Raw genomic sequence first — 19858 nt, 5'->3', positions numbered from 1 at the left:
CACCCATCCCAGGCCCAACCACACCTAAACCACCCACCCCAGGCCCAACCACACCTAAACCCACAACTCCTAGGCCAACTACTCCTGGACCAACGACAGCAAAGCCACCAAGTATGACAAACTTTGTATTTTTCTAACAACAACACTCGATCCAATGATTTTGCCCAATTACCACTTTATTTTTCTTTCTTCTTCACAGAACCCTGCCCTCCTGATGCAGATTATATAGAATGTGGTCCAGCTTGTATCCCCACCTGTATGGAGCCTTCTACTAACTGTTCTGGCTCCTGCATCAGTGGCTGCTTCTGCAAACCAGGTTTTGTCTTCAAGGGACGGCACTGTGTCCCATTGGAGAAATGTGGCTGTCTAGATGACCAGAATAACTATTATGAGGTCAGATATCCTTGTGACTACAACTACATGCATTCAATGCTGTGATTTCATGTGCAATGGTTATTAGAAAATGACAATAAGGTTGTTCTATATAGGTCTGGGGGTAAATGGTGCTCTTGGTTGATCCCTATTCCATTTCTGTTTTAGCCTGGCGAGATGATATTTGGAGATGGCTGCTCAAAGCTGTGTCGCTGTGCTGGGAACTACACTCTGGAATGTGTTGACAACTCATGTGACCCCACAGAAGAATGTCGCGATGTTAATGGTGTTGCAGGCTGCTACCCTAAAGGTAATGGTATCTGTTAAATTGTTGAAGAATTGCCATAGTAATTGCTGCTCTTACTTGTCCAAAAACTGTTACCTTTGGCCACACACAAGGGCGTCTGAATCTGGTTCCTAACGCTATACGAGTTCTGGTTCTGGATTATTCTTACTAATGTTGTAAAACTGTGTAACAGGTATTACTCTGAGACAGCTTGTACACTTAATTACGCTTCTCTCTTTGTGCTAGTTTTATATCACAATTTAGCATGACCAAAATAACAGCTAACATACATTTTCTCACACCGTAGATACGTCCACATGCATAGCCAATGGTGATCCCCACTACACGACTTTTGACAAACGCAACTACAACTTCATGGGCAATTGTAGCTACTTGATGTCTCGACCCTGCAATGAAACGACTCTTCCACACTTTGAGGTCCATGTGGACAACGAAAATCGTTTTAACCGTCCCACCATCTCCTATGTGAAGGCCGTGCATGTATATGTTCACACGGTGAAGATCTCCATTCTGAAAGAGGGAATTGTGCAGGTAATAAACATGGGGGGAAACGACAATGTGCTGCCCGGGCTCCTAAATCTGTAAACGTCATCTGATAAAATATATGTTTTAACTTCGTTAAGAAAGCCGCTCAGAATGCAAATTAGTTGCATAGCAACCAGAGTGGGACCACAATCACACTATGTAACAATGTATGGCATATTTACCAGAGCTAACGTCCAGAAATAATGTGAATTCTATGCAGACACTACAACTTTTCATTTGCTAATATAAACTTTCAAGTGTAAGATTAAATAGAGAGATTTTTTTTATCCTGAACTGTTTCTGTTTCCTCAGTCACCGTTTATTATCAAATTTGCACCTACTTTTGCTGCACAGGTAAATGGGACTAATGTAAACGTGCCAGTTACTCCGGCCACTGGTGTCTCTGTGTTCAAGTCGGGAAAGCACTACACTGTGTCCATGGACTTTGGTGTGACAGTTCGTTATGATGGAAACCACTTCATGGACATCAAAGTGGTCAAAGAGTAAGCAAAGCCTGACGCTAACATTTTTTCCCAACGTCACATATGCAACTATTTAATTGGAGACTTATGAATGATACTAACAATAAAGTCTGATAATCGGAAAAAAACTTGAACTTGGTTGGAATGGAAACAAGTCAGAAACTCATGGACTTAATTGTTGCCTTTTCACTTTCACCAATAACTAACATGCACATTTTCTTGCAGCTATAAGAACATATTGTGTGGACTGTGTGGAGATTACGATGGATATTCGAAAGATGACTTCCGTAAACCAGATGGATCATTGACCAACAGTGCTAATGACTTTGGAAACAGCTGGAACACCGATCCAGAGTAAGTAGCTCTATGTCTATTTTCATTCATTTAAAAAAAAAAATACTGTTTTGATACAAACAATATTGAGTGAGTTGGGTATTGAGACTAAACAAATGTCTACTCATTGATCACCTCTTTGTTAGAACTACTGCGGGACAAAAACTAACTAACAACAACACACACAACTTCTCTAATTGACTATATGTGTTCACAGGTGTAACAAGAAACCCAACACCACCACCCCTGAGTGTGAGGAAGGAGAGCAGGAACTGTATGAGAGCTCTGGATACTGCGGCATTTTGCTGGACAAAAAGGGTCCTTTCGCTGTGTGCCACCCCAAAGTCAACCCAAATGTAAGTCACCTTACACATACACACACACACAAACATGCGTGCACACACAAAGAGCCATACAGTATGCACTTATACAAAGCAGTTCCCATGTTTGATGTGGCAGAGATTTCTATACAAAAATGAGACATAAATGACAGATTTTGGTTCAAGGTAAGGAGACAGAACAAGGCATTAAAACTCAACTATCTTTGTGTGTGTGTGTGTGAGTTCAGAATTACTTCAGGGACTGTATCTTTGACCTGTGTGAGCTGGATGGCGCCAAGCCCATTCTGTGTGAAGCCATAGAGGCCTATGTCAACGAATGCCAGGACCGTGGCGTGAACATTGGACCATGGAGGAATGAAACCTTTTGCCGTGAGTATGGGGAAAAGAATGGATGGAGAAACTTATAGGTATTTGGAAAGGTTTGGGAGGGCAGGATGGGTTACTCTGGAGCCACTTCTTAAGGCTCAGTGAGGTTTTTACTCTGCCTTATCTTTGGGGCTATCTGTCTGTCTGTAAGTGATATCTCAGGAACACCTTGGAAATGTCCTTGAATTCCTCCCAAATGTGTACGTGAGATTCTCCAACTGATGCAAATTTGGTTTTAGTTCAAGTACGCAAATGCAAATAATGTTGTTGATTATAGTAAAAATGGCTCCTTCCTCAGGAAAATAATAGTGAAGCATTTGACTGTACATAGAAATGAATCTGTTTTAGAGTCACATTCATTTCTTAGGCTATGTATGGCGTTTTGTCCAACTGTTAATAGTTTGAATTCATACATATTATTAAACATCTCAGTATATCTCTATGTCACTGACTTCCCTCTCCCGTCCTCCTCCCTACTATAGCTCTGAAATGCCCCCCCAACAGCCACTACGAGCCCTGTGCAGACCCGTGTCAGGAGACATGCAGCGGGAAACCTCCTTCCTGTGGCGGGCCCTGCTCCGAGTCCTGTGTGTGTGATGCAGGCTACGTCCTGAGCGCCGGCAAGTGCGTCAAGAAGACTTCATGTGGCTGCACACACGTCAATGGCCAGTACTACGAGGTACAGTGAAGTAGGACTGATAAGCCACCAGGGAAATGTGTGTGTCAGACGTTTGTGCATTGTGAGGGTAGATTGTGGTTTTCGATTTAAGACTCTTCATCAACTAACACAACTTGTGTGTGTATGTATGCCAGCCTGGAGATGAATTCTATGCAGAGGATTGTAAGCTGAAGTGCAGGTGTGATGCTCCCTTCGTCACCTGCAAAGCTACTGAATGTCCCCCAATGCAAGAGTGTAAAAACCAGGACGGAGAGCTGGGCTGCTACCCCACAAGTAGGTTAACACCCAGCGCACAGCCATCCAAATGAACTGATCTGGATATGAATTATACATGTTTATTAATTATGTTTAACAGTGGTATGCCTGAACATAAGGCTTGTCCTTATTTGGGCTAATCTTGTACCAGTACTATATGTGGCACCACTTACATCGAGGATTCCACATTAAGATGTAATGTCAGGGAATACTACTAGGCCCCTAGTTGTTTAAGTATGATCATCACCGAGCAACAGAACCAGAAGTTTGGGGAAAGATGAGGTAATAAATTGCGGGTTAGACATGGAACGAACCTTACAACATACTTTGGAAGGATTTCTGTTATTTTCAATGAGGTTCTCAAAGTTCTGGAAAAAACTCCGATCAGTTTTCTTTTACCACACAGAACAAATTCCTAATCTGAGTTCAACTAATGACCAGTCTTCTTCTTCCACCCATCCCAGGCCCAACCACACCTAAACCACCCACCCCAGGCCCAACCACACCTAAACCCACAACTCCTAGGCCAACTACTCCTGGACCAACGACAGCAAAGCCACCAAGTATGACAAACTTTGTATTTTTCTAACAACAACACTCGATCCAATGATTTTGCCCAATTACCACTTTATTTTTCTTTCTTCTTCACAGAACCCTGCCCTCCTGATGCAGATTATATAGAATGTGGTCCAGCTTGTATCCCCACCTGTATGGAGCCTTCTACTAACTGTTCTGGCTCCTGCATCAGTGGCTGCTTCTGCAAACCAGGTTTTGTCTTCAAGGGACGGCACTGTGTCCCATTGGAGAAATGTGGCTGTCTAGATGACCAGAATAACTATTATGAGGTCAGATATCCTTGTGACTACAACTACATGCATTCAATGCTGTGATTTCATGTGCAATGGTTATTAGAAAATGACAATAAGGTTGTTCTATATAGGTCTGGGGGTAAATGGTGCTCTTGGTTGATCCCTATTCCATTTCTGTTTTAGCCTGGCGAGATGATATTTGGAGATGGCTGCTCAAAGCTGTGTCGCTGTGCTGGGAACTACACTCTGGAATGTGTTGACAACTCATGTGACCCCACAGAAGAATGTCGCGATGTTAATGGTGTTGCAGGCTGCTACCCTAAAGGTAATGGTATCTGTTAAATTGTTGAAGAATTGCCATAGTAATTGCTGCTCTTACTTGTCCAAAAACTGTTACCTTTGGCCACACACAAGGGCGTCTGAATCTGGTTCCTAACGCTATACGAGTTCTGGTTCTGGATTATTCTTACTAATGTTGTAAAACTGTGTAACAGGTATTACTCTGAGACAGCTTGTACACTTAATTACGCTTCTCTCTTTGTGCTAGTTTTATATCACAATTTAGCATGACCAAAATAACAGCTAACATACATTTTCTCACACCGTAGATACGTCCACATGCATAGCCAATGGTGATCCCCACTACACGACTTTTGACAAACGCAACTACAACTTCATGGGCAATTGTAGCTACTTGATGTCTCGACCCTGCAATGAAACGACTCTTCCACACTTTGAGGTCCATGTGGACAACGAAAATCGTTTTAACCGTCCCACCATCTCCTATGTGAAGGCCGTGCATGTATATGTTCACACGGTGAAGATCTCCATTCTGAAAGAGGGAATTGTGCAGGTAATAAACATGGGGGGAAACGACAATGTGCTGCCCGGGCTCCTAAATCTGTAAACGTCATCTGATAAAATATATGTTTTAACTTCGTTAAGAAAGCCGCTCAGAATGCAAATTAGTTGCATAGCAACCAGAGTGGGACCACAATCACACTATGTAACAATGTATGGCATATTTACCAGAGCTAACGTCCAGAAATAATGTGAATTCTATGCAGACACTACAACTTTTCATTTGCTAATATAAACTTTCAAGTGTAAGATTAAATAGAGAGATTTTTTTTATCCTGAACTGTTTCTGTTTCCTCAGTCACCGTTTATTATCAAATTTGCACCTACTTTTGCTGCACAGGTAAATGGGACTAATGTAAACGTGCCAGTTACTCCGGCCACTGGTGTCTCTGTGTTCAAGTCGGGAAAGCACTACACTGTGTCCATGGACTTTGGTGTGACAGTTCGTTATGATGGAAACCACTTCATGGACATCAAAGTGGTCAAAGAGTAAGCAAAGCCTGACGCTAACATTTTTTCCCAACGTCACATATGCAACTATTTAATTGGAGACTTATGAATGATACTAACAATAAAGTCTGATAATCGGAAAAAAACTTGAACTTGGTTGGAATGGAAACAAGTCAGAAACTCATGGACTTAATTGTTGCCTTTTCACTTTCACCAATAACTAACATGCACATTTTCTTGCAGCTATAAGAACATATTGTGTGGACTGTGTGGAGATTACGATGGATATTCGAAAGATGACTTCCGTAAACCAGATGGATCATTGACCAACAGTGCTAATGACTTTGGAAACAGCTGGAACACCGATCCAGAGTAAGTAGCTCTATGTCTATTTTCATTCATTTAAAAAAAAAAATACTGTTTTGATACAAACAATATTGAGTGAGTTGGGTATTGAGACTAAACAAATGTCTACTCATTGATCACCTCTTTGTTAGAACTACTGCGGGACAAAAACTAACTAACAACAACACACACAACTTCTCTAATTGACTATATGTGTTCACAGGTGTAACAAGAAACCCAACACCACCACCCCTGAGTGTGAGGAAGGAGAGCAGGAACTGTATGAGAGCTCTGGATACTGCGGCATTTTGCTGGACAAAAAGGGTCCTTTCGCTGTGTGCCACCCCAAAGTCAACCCAAATGTAAGTCACCTTACACATACACACACACACAAACATGCGTGCACACACAAAGAGCCATACAGTATGCACTTATACAAAGCAGTTCCCATGTTTGATGTGGCAGAGATTTCTATACAAAAATGAGACATAAATGACAGATTTTGGTTCAAGGTAAGGAGACAGAACAAGGCATTAAAACTCAACTATCTTTGTGTGTGTGTGTGTGAGTTCAGAATTACTTCAGGGACTGTATCTTTGACCTGTGTGAGCTGGATGGCGCCAAGCCCATTCTGTGTGAAGCCATAGAGGCCTATGTCAACGAATGCCAGGACCGTGGCGTGAACATTGGACCATGGAGGAATGAAACCTTTTGCCGTGAGTATGGGGAAAAGAATGGATGGAGAAACTTATAGGTATTTGGAAGGGTTTGGGAGGGCAGGATGGGTTACTCTGGAGCCACTTCTTAAGGCTCAGTGAGGTTTTTACTCTGCCTTATCTTTGGGGCTATCTGTCTGTCTGTAAGTGATATCTCAGGAACACCTTGGAAATGTCCTTTAATTCCTCCCAAATGTGTACGTGAGATTCTCCAACTGATGCAAATTTGGTTTTAGTTCAAGTATGCAAATGCAAATAATGTTGTTGATTATAGGAAGAATGGCTCCTTCCTCAAGAAAATATTAGTGAAGCATTTGACTGTACATAGAAATGAATCTGTTTTAGAGTCACATTCATTTCTTAGGCTATGTATGGCGTTTTGTCCAACTGTTAATAGTTTGAATTCATACATATTATTAAACATCTCAGTATATCTCTATGTCACTGACTTCCCTCTCCCGTCCTCCTCCCTACTATAGCTCTGAAATGCCCCCCCAACAGCCACTACGAGCCCTGTGCAGACCCGTGTCAGGAGACATGCAGCGGGAAACCTCCTTCCTGTGGCGGGCCCTGCTCCGAGTCCTGTGTGTGTGATGCAGGCTACGTCCTGAGCGCCGGCAAGTGCGTCAAGAAGACTTCATGTGGCTGCACACACGTCAATGGCCAGTACTACGAGGTACAGTGAAGTAGGACTGATAAGCCACCAGGGAAATGTGTGTGTCAGACGTTTGTGCATTGTGAGGGTAGATTGTGGTCTTCGATTTAAGACTCTTCATCAACTAACACAACTTGTGTGTGTATGTATGTCAGCCTGGAGATGAATTCTATGCAGAGGATTGTAAGCTGAAGTGCAGGTGTGATGCTCCCTTCGTCACCTGCAAAGCTACTGAATGTCCCCCAATGCAAGAGTGTAAAAACCAGGACGGAGATCTGGGCTGCTACCCCACAAGTAGGTTAACACCCAGCGCACAGCTATCCAAATGAACTGATCTGGATATGAATTATACATTTTTATTATTCATGTTTAACACTGGTATGCCTGAACATAAGGCTTGTGATTATTTGGGCTGATCTTGTACCAGTACTATATGAGGCAATAATTACATCTAGGGTTCCACATTAAGATGTAATGTCAAGGAATAGTACTAGGCCCCTAATTGTTTAAGTATGATCATCACTGAGCAACAGAACCAGAAGTTTAAGGAAAGATGAGGTAATAAATTGCGGGTTAGACATGGAACGAACCTTACAACATACTTTGGAAGGATTTCTGTTATTTTCAATGATATTCTCATAGTTCTGGAACACAATCCGATCAGTTTTCTTTTACCACACAGAACAAATCCCTAATCTGAGTTCAACTAATGACCAGTCTTCTTCTTCCACCCACCCCAGGCCCAACTACACCTAAACCCACAACTCCTAGGCCAACTACTCCTGGACCAACGACAGCAAAGCCACCAAGTATGAAAAACTTTTGTATTTTTTTAACAACAACACTCGATCCAGTGATTTTGCCCAATTATCACTTTACTTGTCTTTCTACTTCACAGAACCCTGCCCTCCTGATGCAGATTATATAGAATGTGGTCCAGCTTGTATCCCCACCTGTATGGAGCCTTCTACCAACTGTTCTGGCTCCTGCATCAGTGGCTGCTTCTGCAAACCAGGTTATGTCTTCAAGGGACGGCACTGTGTCCCATTGGAGAAATGTGGGTGTCTGGATGACCAGAATAACTATTATGAGGTCAGATATCCTTGTGACTACAACTACATGCATACAATGCTGTGATTTCATGTGCAATGGTTATTAGAAAATGACAATAAGGTTGTTCTATATAGGTCTGGGGGTAAATGGTGCTCTTGGTTGATCCCTATTCCATTTCTGTTTTAGCCTGGCGAGATGATATTTGGAGATGGCTGCTCAAAGCTGTGTCGCTGTGCTGGGAACTACACTCTTGAATGTGTTGACAACTCATGTGACCCCACAGAAGAATGTCGCGATGTTAATGGTGTTGCAGGCTGCTACCCTAAAGGTGAATGGTATCTGTTATATTGTCAAGGAATTGCCATAGTAACTGCTGCTCTTACTTGTCCAAAAACTGTTACCTTTGGCCACACACAAGGCCGTCTGATCCTGGTTGCTAAGGCTATACGAGTTCTGGTTCTGGATTATTCTTACAAATGTTATAAAACTGTGTAACAGGTCTGAGACAGCTTGTAGACTCAATTACGCATCTCTCTTTGTGCTAGTTTTATATCACAATTTAGCATGACCAAAATAACTGCTAACATACATTTTCTCATACCGTAGATACGTCCACATGCATAGCCAATAGTGATCCCCACTACACGACTTTTGACAAACGCAACTACAACTTCATGGGCAATTGTAGCTACTTGATGTCTCGACCCTGCAATGAAACGACTCTTCCACACTTTGAGGTCCATGTGGACAACGAAAATCGTTTTAACCGTCCCACCATCTCCTATGTGAAGGCCGTGCATGTATATGTTCACACGGTGAAGATCTCCATTCTGAAAGAGGGAATTGTGCAGGTAATAAACATGGGGGGAATCGACAATGTGCAGCCCGGGCTCCTAAAACTGTAAACGTAATCTGATAAAATATACGTCTAAACGTCGTTAAGAAAGCCGCTGAGAATGCAAATTAGTTGCATAGCAACCTGAGTGGGACCACAATCACACTATTTTCTAATGTATGGCATATTTACCAGAGCTAACGTCCAGAAATAATGTGAATTCCATGCAGACACTACAACTTTTCATTTGCTAATATAAACTTTCAAGTGTAAGATTAAATAGAGTGATTTTTTTTATCCTAAACTGTTTCTGTTTCCTCAGTCACCGTTTATTATCAAATTTGCACCTACTTTTGCTGCACAGGTAAATGGGACTAATGTAAACGTGCCAGTTACTCCGGCCACTGGTGTCTCTGTGTTCAAGTCGGGAAAGCACTACACTGTGTCCATGGACTTTGGTGTGACAGTTCGTTATGATGGAAACCACTTCATGGACATCAAAGTGGTCAAAGAGTAAGCAAAGCCTGACGCTAACATTTTTTCCCAACGTCACATATGCAACTATTTAATTGGAGACTTATAAATGATACTAACAATAAAGTCTGATAATCGGAAAAAAAACTTGAACTTGGTTGGGATGGAAACAAGTCAGAAACTCGTGGACTTAATTGTTGCCTTTTCACTTTCACCAATAACTAACTTGCAAATGTTCTTGCAGCTATAAGAACATATTGTGTGGACTGTGTGGAGATTACGATGGATATTCGAAAGATGACTTCCGTAAACCAGATGGATCATTGACCAACAGTGCTAATGACTTTGGACACAGCTGGAACACCGATCCAGAGTCAGTAGCTCTATGTCTATTTTCATTCATTTAAAAAAAAGAATACTGTTTTGATAAAAACAATATTGAATGAGTTGGGTATTGAGACTAAACAAATGTCTACTCATTGATCACCTCTTTGTTAGAACTACTGCGGGACAAAAACTAACTAACAACAACACACACAGCTCCTCTAACTGACTATATGTGTTCACAGGTGTAACAAGAAACCCAACACCACCACCCCTGAGTGTGAGGAAGGAGAGCAGGAACTGTATGAGAGCTCTGGATACTGTGGCATCTTGCTGGACAAAAAGGGTCCTTTCGCTGTGTGCCACCCCAAAGTCAACCCAAATGTAAGTCACCTTACACATACACACACACACAAACATGCGTGCATACACAAAGAGCCATACAGTATGCACTTATACAAAGCAGTTCCCATGTTTGATGTGGCAGAGATTTCTATACAAAAATGAGACATAAATGACAGATTTTGGTTCAAGGTAAGGAGACAGAACAAGGCATTAAAACTCAACCTTCTTTGTGTGTGTGTGTGTGAGTTCAGAATTACTTCAGGGACTGTATCTTTGACCTGTGTGAGCTGGATGGCGCCAAGCCCATTCTGTGTGAAGCCATAGAGGCCTATGTCAACGAATGCCAGGACCGTGGCGTGAACATTGGACCATGGAGGAATGAAACCTTTTGCCGTGAGTATGGGGAAAAGAAGGGATGGAGAAACTTATAGGTATTTGGAAGGGTTTGGGAGGGCAGGATGGGTTACTCTGGAGCCACTTCTTAAGGCTCAGTGAGGTTTTTACTCTGCCTTATCTTTGGGGCTATCTGTCTGTAAGTGATATCTCAGGAACACCTTGGAAATGTCCTTGAATTCCTCCCAAATGTGTACGTGAGATTCTCCAACTGATGCAAATTTGGTTTTAGTTCAAGTACGCAAATGCAAATAATGTTGTTGATTATAGTAAAAATGGCTCCTTCCTCAGGAAAATAATAATGAAGCATTTGACTGTACATAGAAATGAATCTGTTTTAGAGTCACATTCATTTCTTAGGCTATGTATGGTGTTTTGTCCAACTGTTAATAGTTTGAATTCATACATATTATTAAACATCTGAGTATATCTCTATGTCACTGACTTCCCCCTCCCGTCCTCCTCCCTACTATAGCTCTGAAATGCCCCCCCAACAGCCACTACGAGCCCTGTGCAGACCCGTGTCAGGAGACATGCAGCGGGAAACCTCCTTCCTGTGGCGGGCCCTGCTCCGAGTCCTGTGTGTGTGATGCAGGCTACGTCCTGAGCGCCGGCAAGTGCGTCAAGAAGACTTCATGTGGCTGCACACACGTCAATGGCCAGTACTACGAGGTACAGTGAAGTAGGACTGATAAGCCACCAGGGAAATGTGTGTGTCAGACGTTTGTGCATTGTGAGGGTAGATTGTGGTCTTCGATTTAAGACTCTTCATCAACTAACACAACTTGTGTGTGTATGTATGTCAGCCTGGAGATGAATTCTATGCAGAGGATTGTAAGCTGAAGTGCAGGTGTGATGCTCCCTTCGTCACCTGCAAAGCTACTGAATGTCCCCCAATGCAAGAGTGTAAAAACCAGGACGGAGATCTGGGCTGCTACCCCACAAGTAGGTTAACACCCAGCGCACAGCCATCCAAATGAACTGATCTGGATATGAATTATACATGTTTATTATTCATGGTTTAACACATATATGCATGTAATTATTTGGGTTTAACCAGCACAGTATCTTAACAATACTTACGATTAAGATACTACTTTAGCATTAAGTATGATCATCACCGAGCACCAGAACCAGTTAGAATAAGTTGTGGATTAGTAATGGTACACACCTTACAACAAACAGTACTTTAGAAGGATTTATTTGATTGTCATTGAGGTTTTCATAGTTCTGATTCACAATTTAATCAGTTTTTGGTTTACACACAGAACATATCCCTAACCTGAGTTCAACTAATAACTAGTCTCTTTCTTTTCCTTCTTAAAATGTGTTTCTCCTTTGCACTCTGATGTTCGGCTTGTCCCTTCCCCATTCAGGCTCTCAGGACTGTGTGGTGTCTGGAGATCCCCACTACAACACGTTTGATAAAAGGTTCTACACATTCATGGGAACATGCACCTACACCCTAGCCAGAACCTGCAAGAACACCACCGGTAGGTTCAGACATTTATTCATTTATTCTTCTTTGTCTTCTCTGTTCATAAATTCTTTTATCTATATTTTTTGCAAAATGTTCGATCTGCCGCAGCTCTATTACGCATTGTCCAATCTTATTTAGATGCTCGTAGCTCATTTAAGTGGTTTTGTAAAATGATTTCCTAACACCAGCAGGTGGCATTACACCACCATCATACTTTAGAATATCCTCTAGGGTTACTCATCTGACCTTTTTGCACTGATCAGCCTTTAACAGTAATGTATTATTGTTGTCAGTGATTTTTAGACATTTAGTACGATAAATTCTCAGTTTAGGGAGCCGACTAGATACGCATGTTTGTAATCTCCCTGTGCAGGCCCTTGGTTCTCGGTGGAGGGGAAGAATGAAGAGAGAGGAGTGCCAGGCATGTCCTACCTGAGGAAGCTCTATGTCACCGTGAATGGAATCACCGTCACCCTGATGAAGGCCAAGAGGACTCTGGTTAGTGGGGATCACATTTAAAACAGCACTCAATGGATTCAAGATGGATGAGTCCTTAAATGTACTTTTACAAGCCGCCTGTATCACAGGAGCATCACATGCGTAACTACATGTACGGCATAGCAACAGCTGTATTGCTCTCTCTGTGTCTTAATCTTCTGGTTCTGCGAACTTACAAGCTTGTCCTTTGTTCTCCTGGTCTTTTCATTTGACTTTTATCTCTTCATAATGCGATAATCCCAGAAGTCTGTCCCCGCTCGTCATGCTCAACGTCTCTTGTGCTCATCTGTTGAAAATCCTTGTGTGCTGTTTTTTTCTATTCGCTTGTCAAATGTGAAAAGCTTGAATATGAAATGTACAGGTTGCTGCATTTTAACACAGTTTTCCATGTCTGTTCTGCCTCCACATCTGGCAGGTTAACGGACTGCGAGTGGCCTTACCCAACTACCCGTCTCCGCTCATCTCTCTCAGTCTCGCCGGTCAGTACGTCACCCTGCAGACGTCCTTCGGCCTCCGGGTGCGCTGGGATGGAAGCCATTACGCCCAGATCTCAGTCCCCAGGTTGGTGAAAACCAACTTCTTGAGGTTGACCTCATGCATTGTTTGCATGCATTCGTGTGGCCCCTGAAAAGGGGCGTGGCACACCTTAAACAGACCCTAAATGCACGCTGGTCACATGCGTGTGGGCTTATTCACTCTTTATACTATATCACTTGCTCTTGGCGTCCAATAACGCAATCATAATGCAGATGGGTTGGAGCTAGTTGAAAGCATGCTGCGTCTGATCCAAACCATAAAGGGGCCCTTCGCGTGTCGGTATTAGACGCCAAAAGTGTGTGTAATGTAGGTATTTGACCAGCTGGTAAGGATAAATGGTTGGAATAATGGAACTTTGTAATATCTAATAGTTGACTGAAAATCTATCCTACATGGTGTATCTACGGGGGCCGAGAAGGTTCAGACAAATACAAATGCCACAACACAACTGAACGCGAAAACGGAAGTAGCTAAGTAACTGCCCACGGGAACGAGCGTATTTTTGACGAACGGAGCTGGAGGATGCCAGATCGTTCAAGAAGTAAGTGAATGATTCCATTTCCTAACGTTAGCTAGTTAAAATCTAACTGTAGCCGCAAAAATACGCTCGTTCCCGTGGGCGTTTCTCCAAAATACGCTCGTTCCCGTGGGCAGTTACTTAACTTCCGTTTGTGCGTTTGTGTTGTGTTGCGGCGTTCGGTTGTGTTGTGGCTTTTGTATTTTGTGTTGTGGCGTTCGCGTTGTGTTGTGGCATTTGTATTTGTCTGAACCTCCTCGGCCACCGTACAATCCACACTTCTGCTGCTGATGAACAGGACATGTCTTTAGACACCTGAAGCAGTCAAAATGCGCCATAAAAGACAAACCAATATCGCCGGGGTGTAGAAGATATTATTTCTTGTTATAAACGGCAAAAGGTCACAGTTTATTCTCTGTGTATGTCATGAAAACTGCGTAATATCTCAGTTGTAAACAAGCAATAGCTCAAAGGTCTTTCAGATGTGTAATATCTCCAGATTCCTCCAACATTCTTAATACTTATATATGCTTATATATCTTACATTGATAATGCCTTAACTCACAGTATCAGACGAGATTGCATTTTGTCTGTTTGTTTCTTGGATTCCATTAAAGGGCCAAACCCTGTTAGACCTTTTAAGTCTTCTTAAAACATCCCTCCTCATCTCTTAATCCCGCTTGCTCATCGTCTTCTTCTCCTCCAGCTCCTACTACGACCAGATGTGCGGTCTGTGCGGGGACTACGACGGCAACGCAGGCAACGACTTCACCAAACCAGATGGCACTCTGGTGGGAAATGTCAATGACTTCGGGAACAGCTGGCAAACGAAGGAGGATGAGGATGACTCGTGAGTTTACACGCACTCAGATCAGTGATTTATACAATTCCCTGGAAAGTCACATGTCTTCCAGGCATGCGATTCAATGTACTTGACACTAATCCGTGATTGCATCCAGTTGAACAATATATATATATATATAAAGATGATGTAATGAATTATTCACTTTGAGAAAACCAATTTGTGTTGTTTGTGTTGATCAGGTGCAGCCCAGGGACCAAGCCCGACCCGGACTGTGACCCCAAGCTTGAAGCAGAGGTGGTGAAACCAGACAAATGTGGCAAAATCCAAGACCCTGCTGGGCCTTTCAGGTGAGAGAGGAGCTTTTCTTCTTTCTGCCCAAAATCTAGCAACCTTTATCTCCCATGATGCATCTCTGTAGTGTCTCTTGTTCCTATCTGGTAAAACTCAACTCATCCAGTTGGAAAGCCTGTTTTTTTGTTACTGAATAATTGCGGTAAAGCTGCAATGCAATATTTTATTTTTCAGGTACAAACCTGTAATTTAACCCGTGTTAATCTGTGAGTCTCGAACCGTACAGAAGCAGCAACTTCATGGTTCTGGTTCACAACACGTTTTATTTTGAATTCCTTTTGGTACAGTTCAATGATGACCGAATGTCACGCTTTACGCTCCTCTCTCTCTCTCCATCTGCTTCTTAGTCACTACTGCGCATTATTGGGGAGAGACACACACACCCACACCCACATGTACACACACACCCAGATAAGCCTGAGGCTATTTAGAACTCATCCCGGCACCGTTCCCTGAACCGCCCCCTCTCTCGATTCCCCCTGTGCAGCTGGGCTGACACCCCCCTCACCCCCACCCACCACCAGACCTTTGGCTGTTTGCTCTAAATCAATGCCTCTCTGGTCTGAGCAGCGCCAGCACAGATTTATCTGGCACGGGTCGGGGGGTGCGTCAGATAGCCCCCTGTAAAGACGCTTTTGTTTGAGGGTGTGACCCCAGTGCTCTCAAATGACGGGTGACGGGTTCAATGTCATCATCTTTACAACCGCAGAGCTGGGTTTTATTTTGGAAAGGAGTCGCCGCAGCAGTTGAAGATTGTGGTATATTCAGAGATTTGTCTGTCTCATTTCTCTACTAAGATTACTGTTATAGCTCATTCTCATGGACAGCATTTGACTCTGAAACCAATCCAAACACACACCCACACTTATGCATCTTGTTTTGATATGTATTTATTACTGTAGATAGTGCAGATATTTCTTTCTATTCAGTTCGTGAAAATATTTCATATGAATAATTTTCTGTCGATGGTTTGATTGCTCAGCATGTTGCTTTTTCAATGAAATAAATGAGAAGAAGAAGCTTCCAGTGAAATCAGCAGCATGTGGTTGGTTGAGCGCTGGACCATCTGAGTGTTTTCTGCTTGCAGGGAGTGTATCAGTGTGGTGGATCCCACTCCGTTCTTCCGGAGCTGCGTCTATGACATGTGTCAGTTCAACGGACAGCAGCACGTCCTGTGCGACCAGCTCCAGGCCTACACCGATGCCTGCCAGAGCGCTGGAGCCAAAGTCCACCAGTGGAGGACGCCGGGCTTCTGTCGTAAGTCTTCAGTATTTTATGGTTTGTCTCTTCAACACGCGGCCACTTGTTCCACAGTGACGGCTGTTCAGCATGAAACAGCGGTCAGATGGTTCAGACATTTATGTTCCCTTTTAGTTATGCCCTGACTTTTTCTTCAAGTTGAATTCTGGGCATCATCATTATTGATGCACGCTAAATATAACAAGCTAAACGTTCTGAATCGTTACATTACATGTCATTTAGCTGACGCTTTTATCCAAAGCGACTTACATTGCATTATAACCCATGCATTACATTTTGCCTGGGGAGCAATTAGGGGTTAGGTGTCGTGCTCAGGGACACTTCAACATGGCACATGGGGCAGCCGGGATTTGAGCCACCAACCTTGCGGCTCCCAGCGCATCACGCTACTCCATGCACCACCATCGGCCATTTATTGCAAAATACGCTGCACATAAAACCATTTTTTATCAACGAACAACCTATAACAATAATCCTTTCATCCCTGTCTTCATCATCTGTCCTCCATCTCCCATTCCTCCACCCCTCCATGCAGCCCTGGACTGTCCTCCCAACAGCTCCTACACTCTGTGTGCCACTTCCTGTCCAGAGACGTGTCTGGGGGTGGTCGGGTCCCCCGGCTGCCAGGACGTGTGCGTGGAGGGTTGTGAGTGCAACCCCGGCTTCATCCTCAGCAACGACAAGTGTGTGTCGCTCAAAGACTGCGGCTGTGTGGACACCAGCGGGACCTATCACCCGGTGAGTGGGAAAGAAGTTTTAAATCAACTAAATCGAGGTAGCAGTGGCTGATTGTACTGCATTCTAGTCAAAGCATGCATGCACAATTCAGCACAATATCTAAATGGAAACATAAGTAATGGTTTTCATTGTTAAAGCAAGAACAAGCAGATATTCAACATTGAAATTCCTCTGTTGTAGTTTAGCATTGTGTAACGTGTCTGTGTCTGTGATCTGAACCATGACATTGTTGTGACGGCTTAATGCATTTCGATTGGATTGATTTGCCACTTTTGTGCATATCTGTGTGTGTGTGTATGTTTGGCAGGTTGGCGATAACTGGTACTTGGAAGGCTGTGAGCAGAAATGTGACTGTCACAGTGGAGGTTTGATCCAGTGTCACAACACCAGCTGTAAACCAACCACTGAGAGCTGCCAGCTGAAGGACGGAGAATACGAATGTCTTCCTTTAGGTGTGTCCCCCCCTCCACCCTCCACACACACACAAAAAAGCTTCATTATTTTCTCACTATTCAACTATCACATTCCTCAAAAAAATAATGCCACCAGTACTATGATAATGTACTGATAAATAATACATTGAAATGAAATAATACTCTCTTCTTCAGGAAATGGCATCTGCTCGGTATCTGGTGACCCCCACTACACCACCTTTGACAAGCACACCCACCATTACATGGGGGCCTGCTCCTACACGCTGTCTAAACCCTGTAACGTCTCCTCCGGCTCGCCGTACTTCAGCGTGGACACGCAGAACGAGCACAGAGGAAGTAGTAAGATGGTCTCCTACGTCAGGGCCGTGGTGGTCAATGTGAACGGGGTCACATTCGTCCTCGGCAAGGGCCGCACGGTCCAGGTATGTCAGCTGGTCTCTTTTTTGTAGCAATCATGCCCAAAATGCATTTCTTCATTGTGGATGTTTACCGCGGTTAGTTAAAATAAGGGATGAGGGCACGGCCACGTGGAAATGGCCGCCTCCCCATATAGACACTCTCAGAATAAAGGTCTCTGTGTCATCCAGGTCAACGGGACCGTTGTCGTCCTGCCGGTCACCATCGGCGGAGTCAAGATTTACTTGAGCGGCAAGTTTGTGGTCCTGGAGACGTCCTTCGGCCTGAGGGTGCGTTTCGATGGCAACCACCACGCCGACGTCACCTTGCCGATTTCCTACAACGGCCAGCTCTGTGGCATGTGTGGTAAGAACCATTGGTGTCCCACTTCTGGCTTAATGATAGAATAAACATCGTTAAACTCAGATATTATTTTTAACAGCAATTAATTTGGATTGCGATCCAACTTTTGCCAACTCCGTCAGAGAAGCTGCTTCCGACCTCAAGCTATTAGGCAACACTAGTAATATCTGAAAGGCAGCCAATAATATCTGTTTCCTCGGCAGGAAATTTCAATGGAAACTCCAAAGACGACAACTTGAAGCCAGACAACACACCGGCCGCTAACACCAATGAACTGGGAGACAGCTGGCAGGTCCCTGACCCAAGGCCCGAGTGAGTCACACCACACAATCCAAAAATGTGTTTCACTAAAAAAAAACATCCCTTCACTCCATTCCAATCAATCCTCCCCCTCTCCTCTAGCTGCACCAACGGTGGGGGACAGGAGGACTGTGATGAAGTCGTGGAGGAGGAGGCCAAGAAGCCCACCAGCTGCGGCATCATCACGGATCCCAACGGTATGACACACAATCACACACAGTATCCTGTCTCAGTAGGAGTGCTGAGTAACAGGAGTTTGTGTTCGTGGTGTTTGGTGTTCAGGTCTCTTCAAGCCGTGTCATGTCGTCGTGCCCCCGGAGCCGTACTTTGGAAACTGCGTGTACGACATGTGTGCCACCGGGGGGCAGACCGTGGCTCTGTGCCAGGCCATAGAGAGCTACGCTGACCTGTGTGCTGCTGCAGGAGTGCCCATCCCGTGGAGGAACAACACCTTCTGTCGTAAGTCTCCTGTGTGGATGTGTGTGGAAAGCAGAGGAGAGACAATTAAATGCTAACGAGAATAATCATATTTTTAGATTTCTTTCCAATCTCAAATAAACAAAGCAATATTTGAGATTTGAGACTCATATTTCACATTGGGACGTAGTGACACAGGATTGAACCCTTTCCAGCTTTTAGTCGCTGTAGTGCGAGAGGCCTTTCACTCACATTTATTCCAAAATGTCATTTAAACATCCCTTGTCCATCTGTCTTCATCCCTCCAGCTCTGAAGTGCCCCGCAGGCAGCCATTACAGCTATTGCACCCCGGCCTGCGCCCAGCCAAGCTGCCAGCAACCCGCAACCCCCGGTGGCTCCTGCAACCTGCCCTGTGTGGAGGGATGCATCTGCAACCCTGGCCTCATCCTCAGCGGGGACAAGTGTGTCCCGCTCAGCGAGTGCGGCTGCACCGACGCAGGCGGACTCTACAGACCGGTAAGCAAACACCTCAGGCAGAGTTGTTTTTTTTGTTGTTTTTTTGTAAGAAGACCCATTTGAGCGTGCGTTGACCTTGTCTTTGTGCGCGCAGGTCGGAGACTCGTGGTTCACAGAGACGGACTGCTCAGAGCGCTGTAAGTGCAACGGTAACAACAACATCACCTGCGAGCCCTGGCAGTGCAGCCCTGCACAGGAGTGTAAGGTTGTGGAGGGAGTCCTGGACTGCCACTCTACAGGTACCTTTCAGCAATAAGCGAACGGCTTAACAATGGTTGTGGTTCTGTTCATAATTTCTTATATTCGTCTAACGTGTTTCTCATGT

General features: G+C 43.9%; 1 protein-coding gene across 1 annotated transcript in view; it reads left to right on the top strand.

The window, feature by feature from the left end:
* Window positions 1–19858, top strand: part of zanl (zonadhesin, like) — a 51196-nt gene that overhangs the window by 23872 nt on the left and 7466 nt on the right. The window contains exons 60-103 of the mRNA XM_062566360.1: window positions 13–111; window positions 200–393; window positions 541–682; window positions 966–1210; window positions 1559–1707; window positions 1912–2040; window positions 2237–2375; window positions 2588–2729; window positions 3209–3405; window positions 3540–3678; window positions 4125–4223; window positions 4312–4505; window positions 4653–4794; window positions 5078–5322; window positions 5671–5819; window positions 6024–6152; window positions 6349–6487; window positions 6700–6841; window positions 7321–7517; window positions 7652–7790; window positions 8395–8588; window positions 8736–8877; window positions 9156–9400; window positions 9749–9897; window positions 10103–10231; window positions 10428–10566; window positions 10779–10920; window positions 11396–11592; window positions 11727–11865; window positions 12297–12413; window positions 12774–12898; window positions 13314–13459; window positions 14659–14802; window positions 14997–15104; window positions 16196–16365; window positions 16904–17106; window positions 17414–17558; window positions 17715–17962; window positions 18128–18302; window positions 18503–18611; window positions 18702–18796; window positions 18882–19058; window positions 19325–19533; window positions 19628–19772. Of these exons, the coding sequence (XP_062422344.1) occupies window positions 13–111; window positions 200–393; window positions 541–682; window positions 966–1210; window positions 1559–1707; window positions 1912–2040; window positions 2237–2375; window positions 2588–2729; window positions 3209–3405; window positions 3540–3678; window positions 4125–4223; window positions 4312–4505; window positions 4653–4794; window positions 5078–5322; window positions 5671–5819; window positions 6024–6152; window positions 6349–6487; window positions 6700–6841; window positions 7321–7517; window positions 7652–7790; window positions 8395–8588; window positions 8736–8877; window positions 9156–9400; window positions 9749–9897; window positions 10103–10231; window positions 10428–10566; window positions 10779–10920; window positions 11396–11592; window positions 11727–11865; window positions 12297–12413; window positions 12774–12898; window positions 13314–13459; window positions 14659–14802; window positions 14997–15104; window positions 16196–16365; window positions 16904–17106; window positions 17414–17558; window positions 17715–17962; window positions 18128–18302; window positions 18503–18611; window positions 18702–18796; window positions 18882–19058; window positions 19325–19533; window positions 19628–19772 (6942 nt within the window). The remainder of the gene's footprint in view (window positions 1–12; window positions 112–199; window positions 394–540; window positions 683–965; window positions 1211–1558; window positions 1708–1911; window positions 2041–2236; window positions 2376–2587; window positions 2730–3208; window positions 3406–3539; window positions 3679–4124; window positions 4224–4311; window positions 4506–4652; window positions 4795–5077; window positions 5323–5670; window positions 5820–6023; window positions 6153–6348; window positions 6488–6699; window positions 6842–7320; window positions 7518–7651; window positions 7791–8394; window positions 8589–8735; window positions 8878–9155; window positions 9401–9748; window positions 9898–10102; window positions 10232–10427; window positions 10567–10778; window positions 10921–11395; window positions 11593–11726; window positions 11866–12296; window positions 12414–12773; window positions 12899–13313; window positions 13460–14658; window positions 14803–14996; window positions 15105–16195; window positions 16366–16903; window positions 17107–17413; window positions 17559–17714; window positions 17963–18127; window positions 18303–18502; window positions 18612–18701; window positions 18797–18881; window positions 19059–19324; window positions 19534–19627; window positions 19773–19858) is intronic.

Source organism: Pungitius pungitius, chromosome 1 (assembly GCF_949316345.1).
Source record: "Pungitius pungitius chromosome 1, fPunPun2.1, whole genome shotgun sequence".
NCBI lineage: Eukaryota > Metazoa > Chordata > Actinopteri > Perciformes > Gasterosteidae > Pungitius > Pungitius pungitius.
Note: the sequence above shows the minus strand (reverse complement) of the source record. Positions and strands in the feature narration are given on the sequence as shown.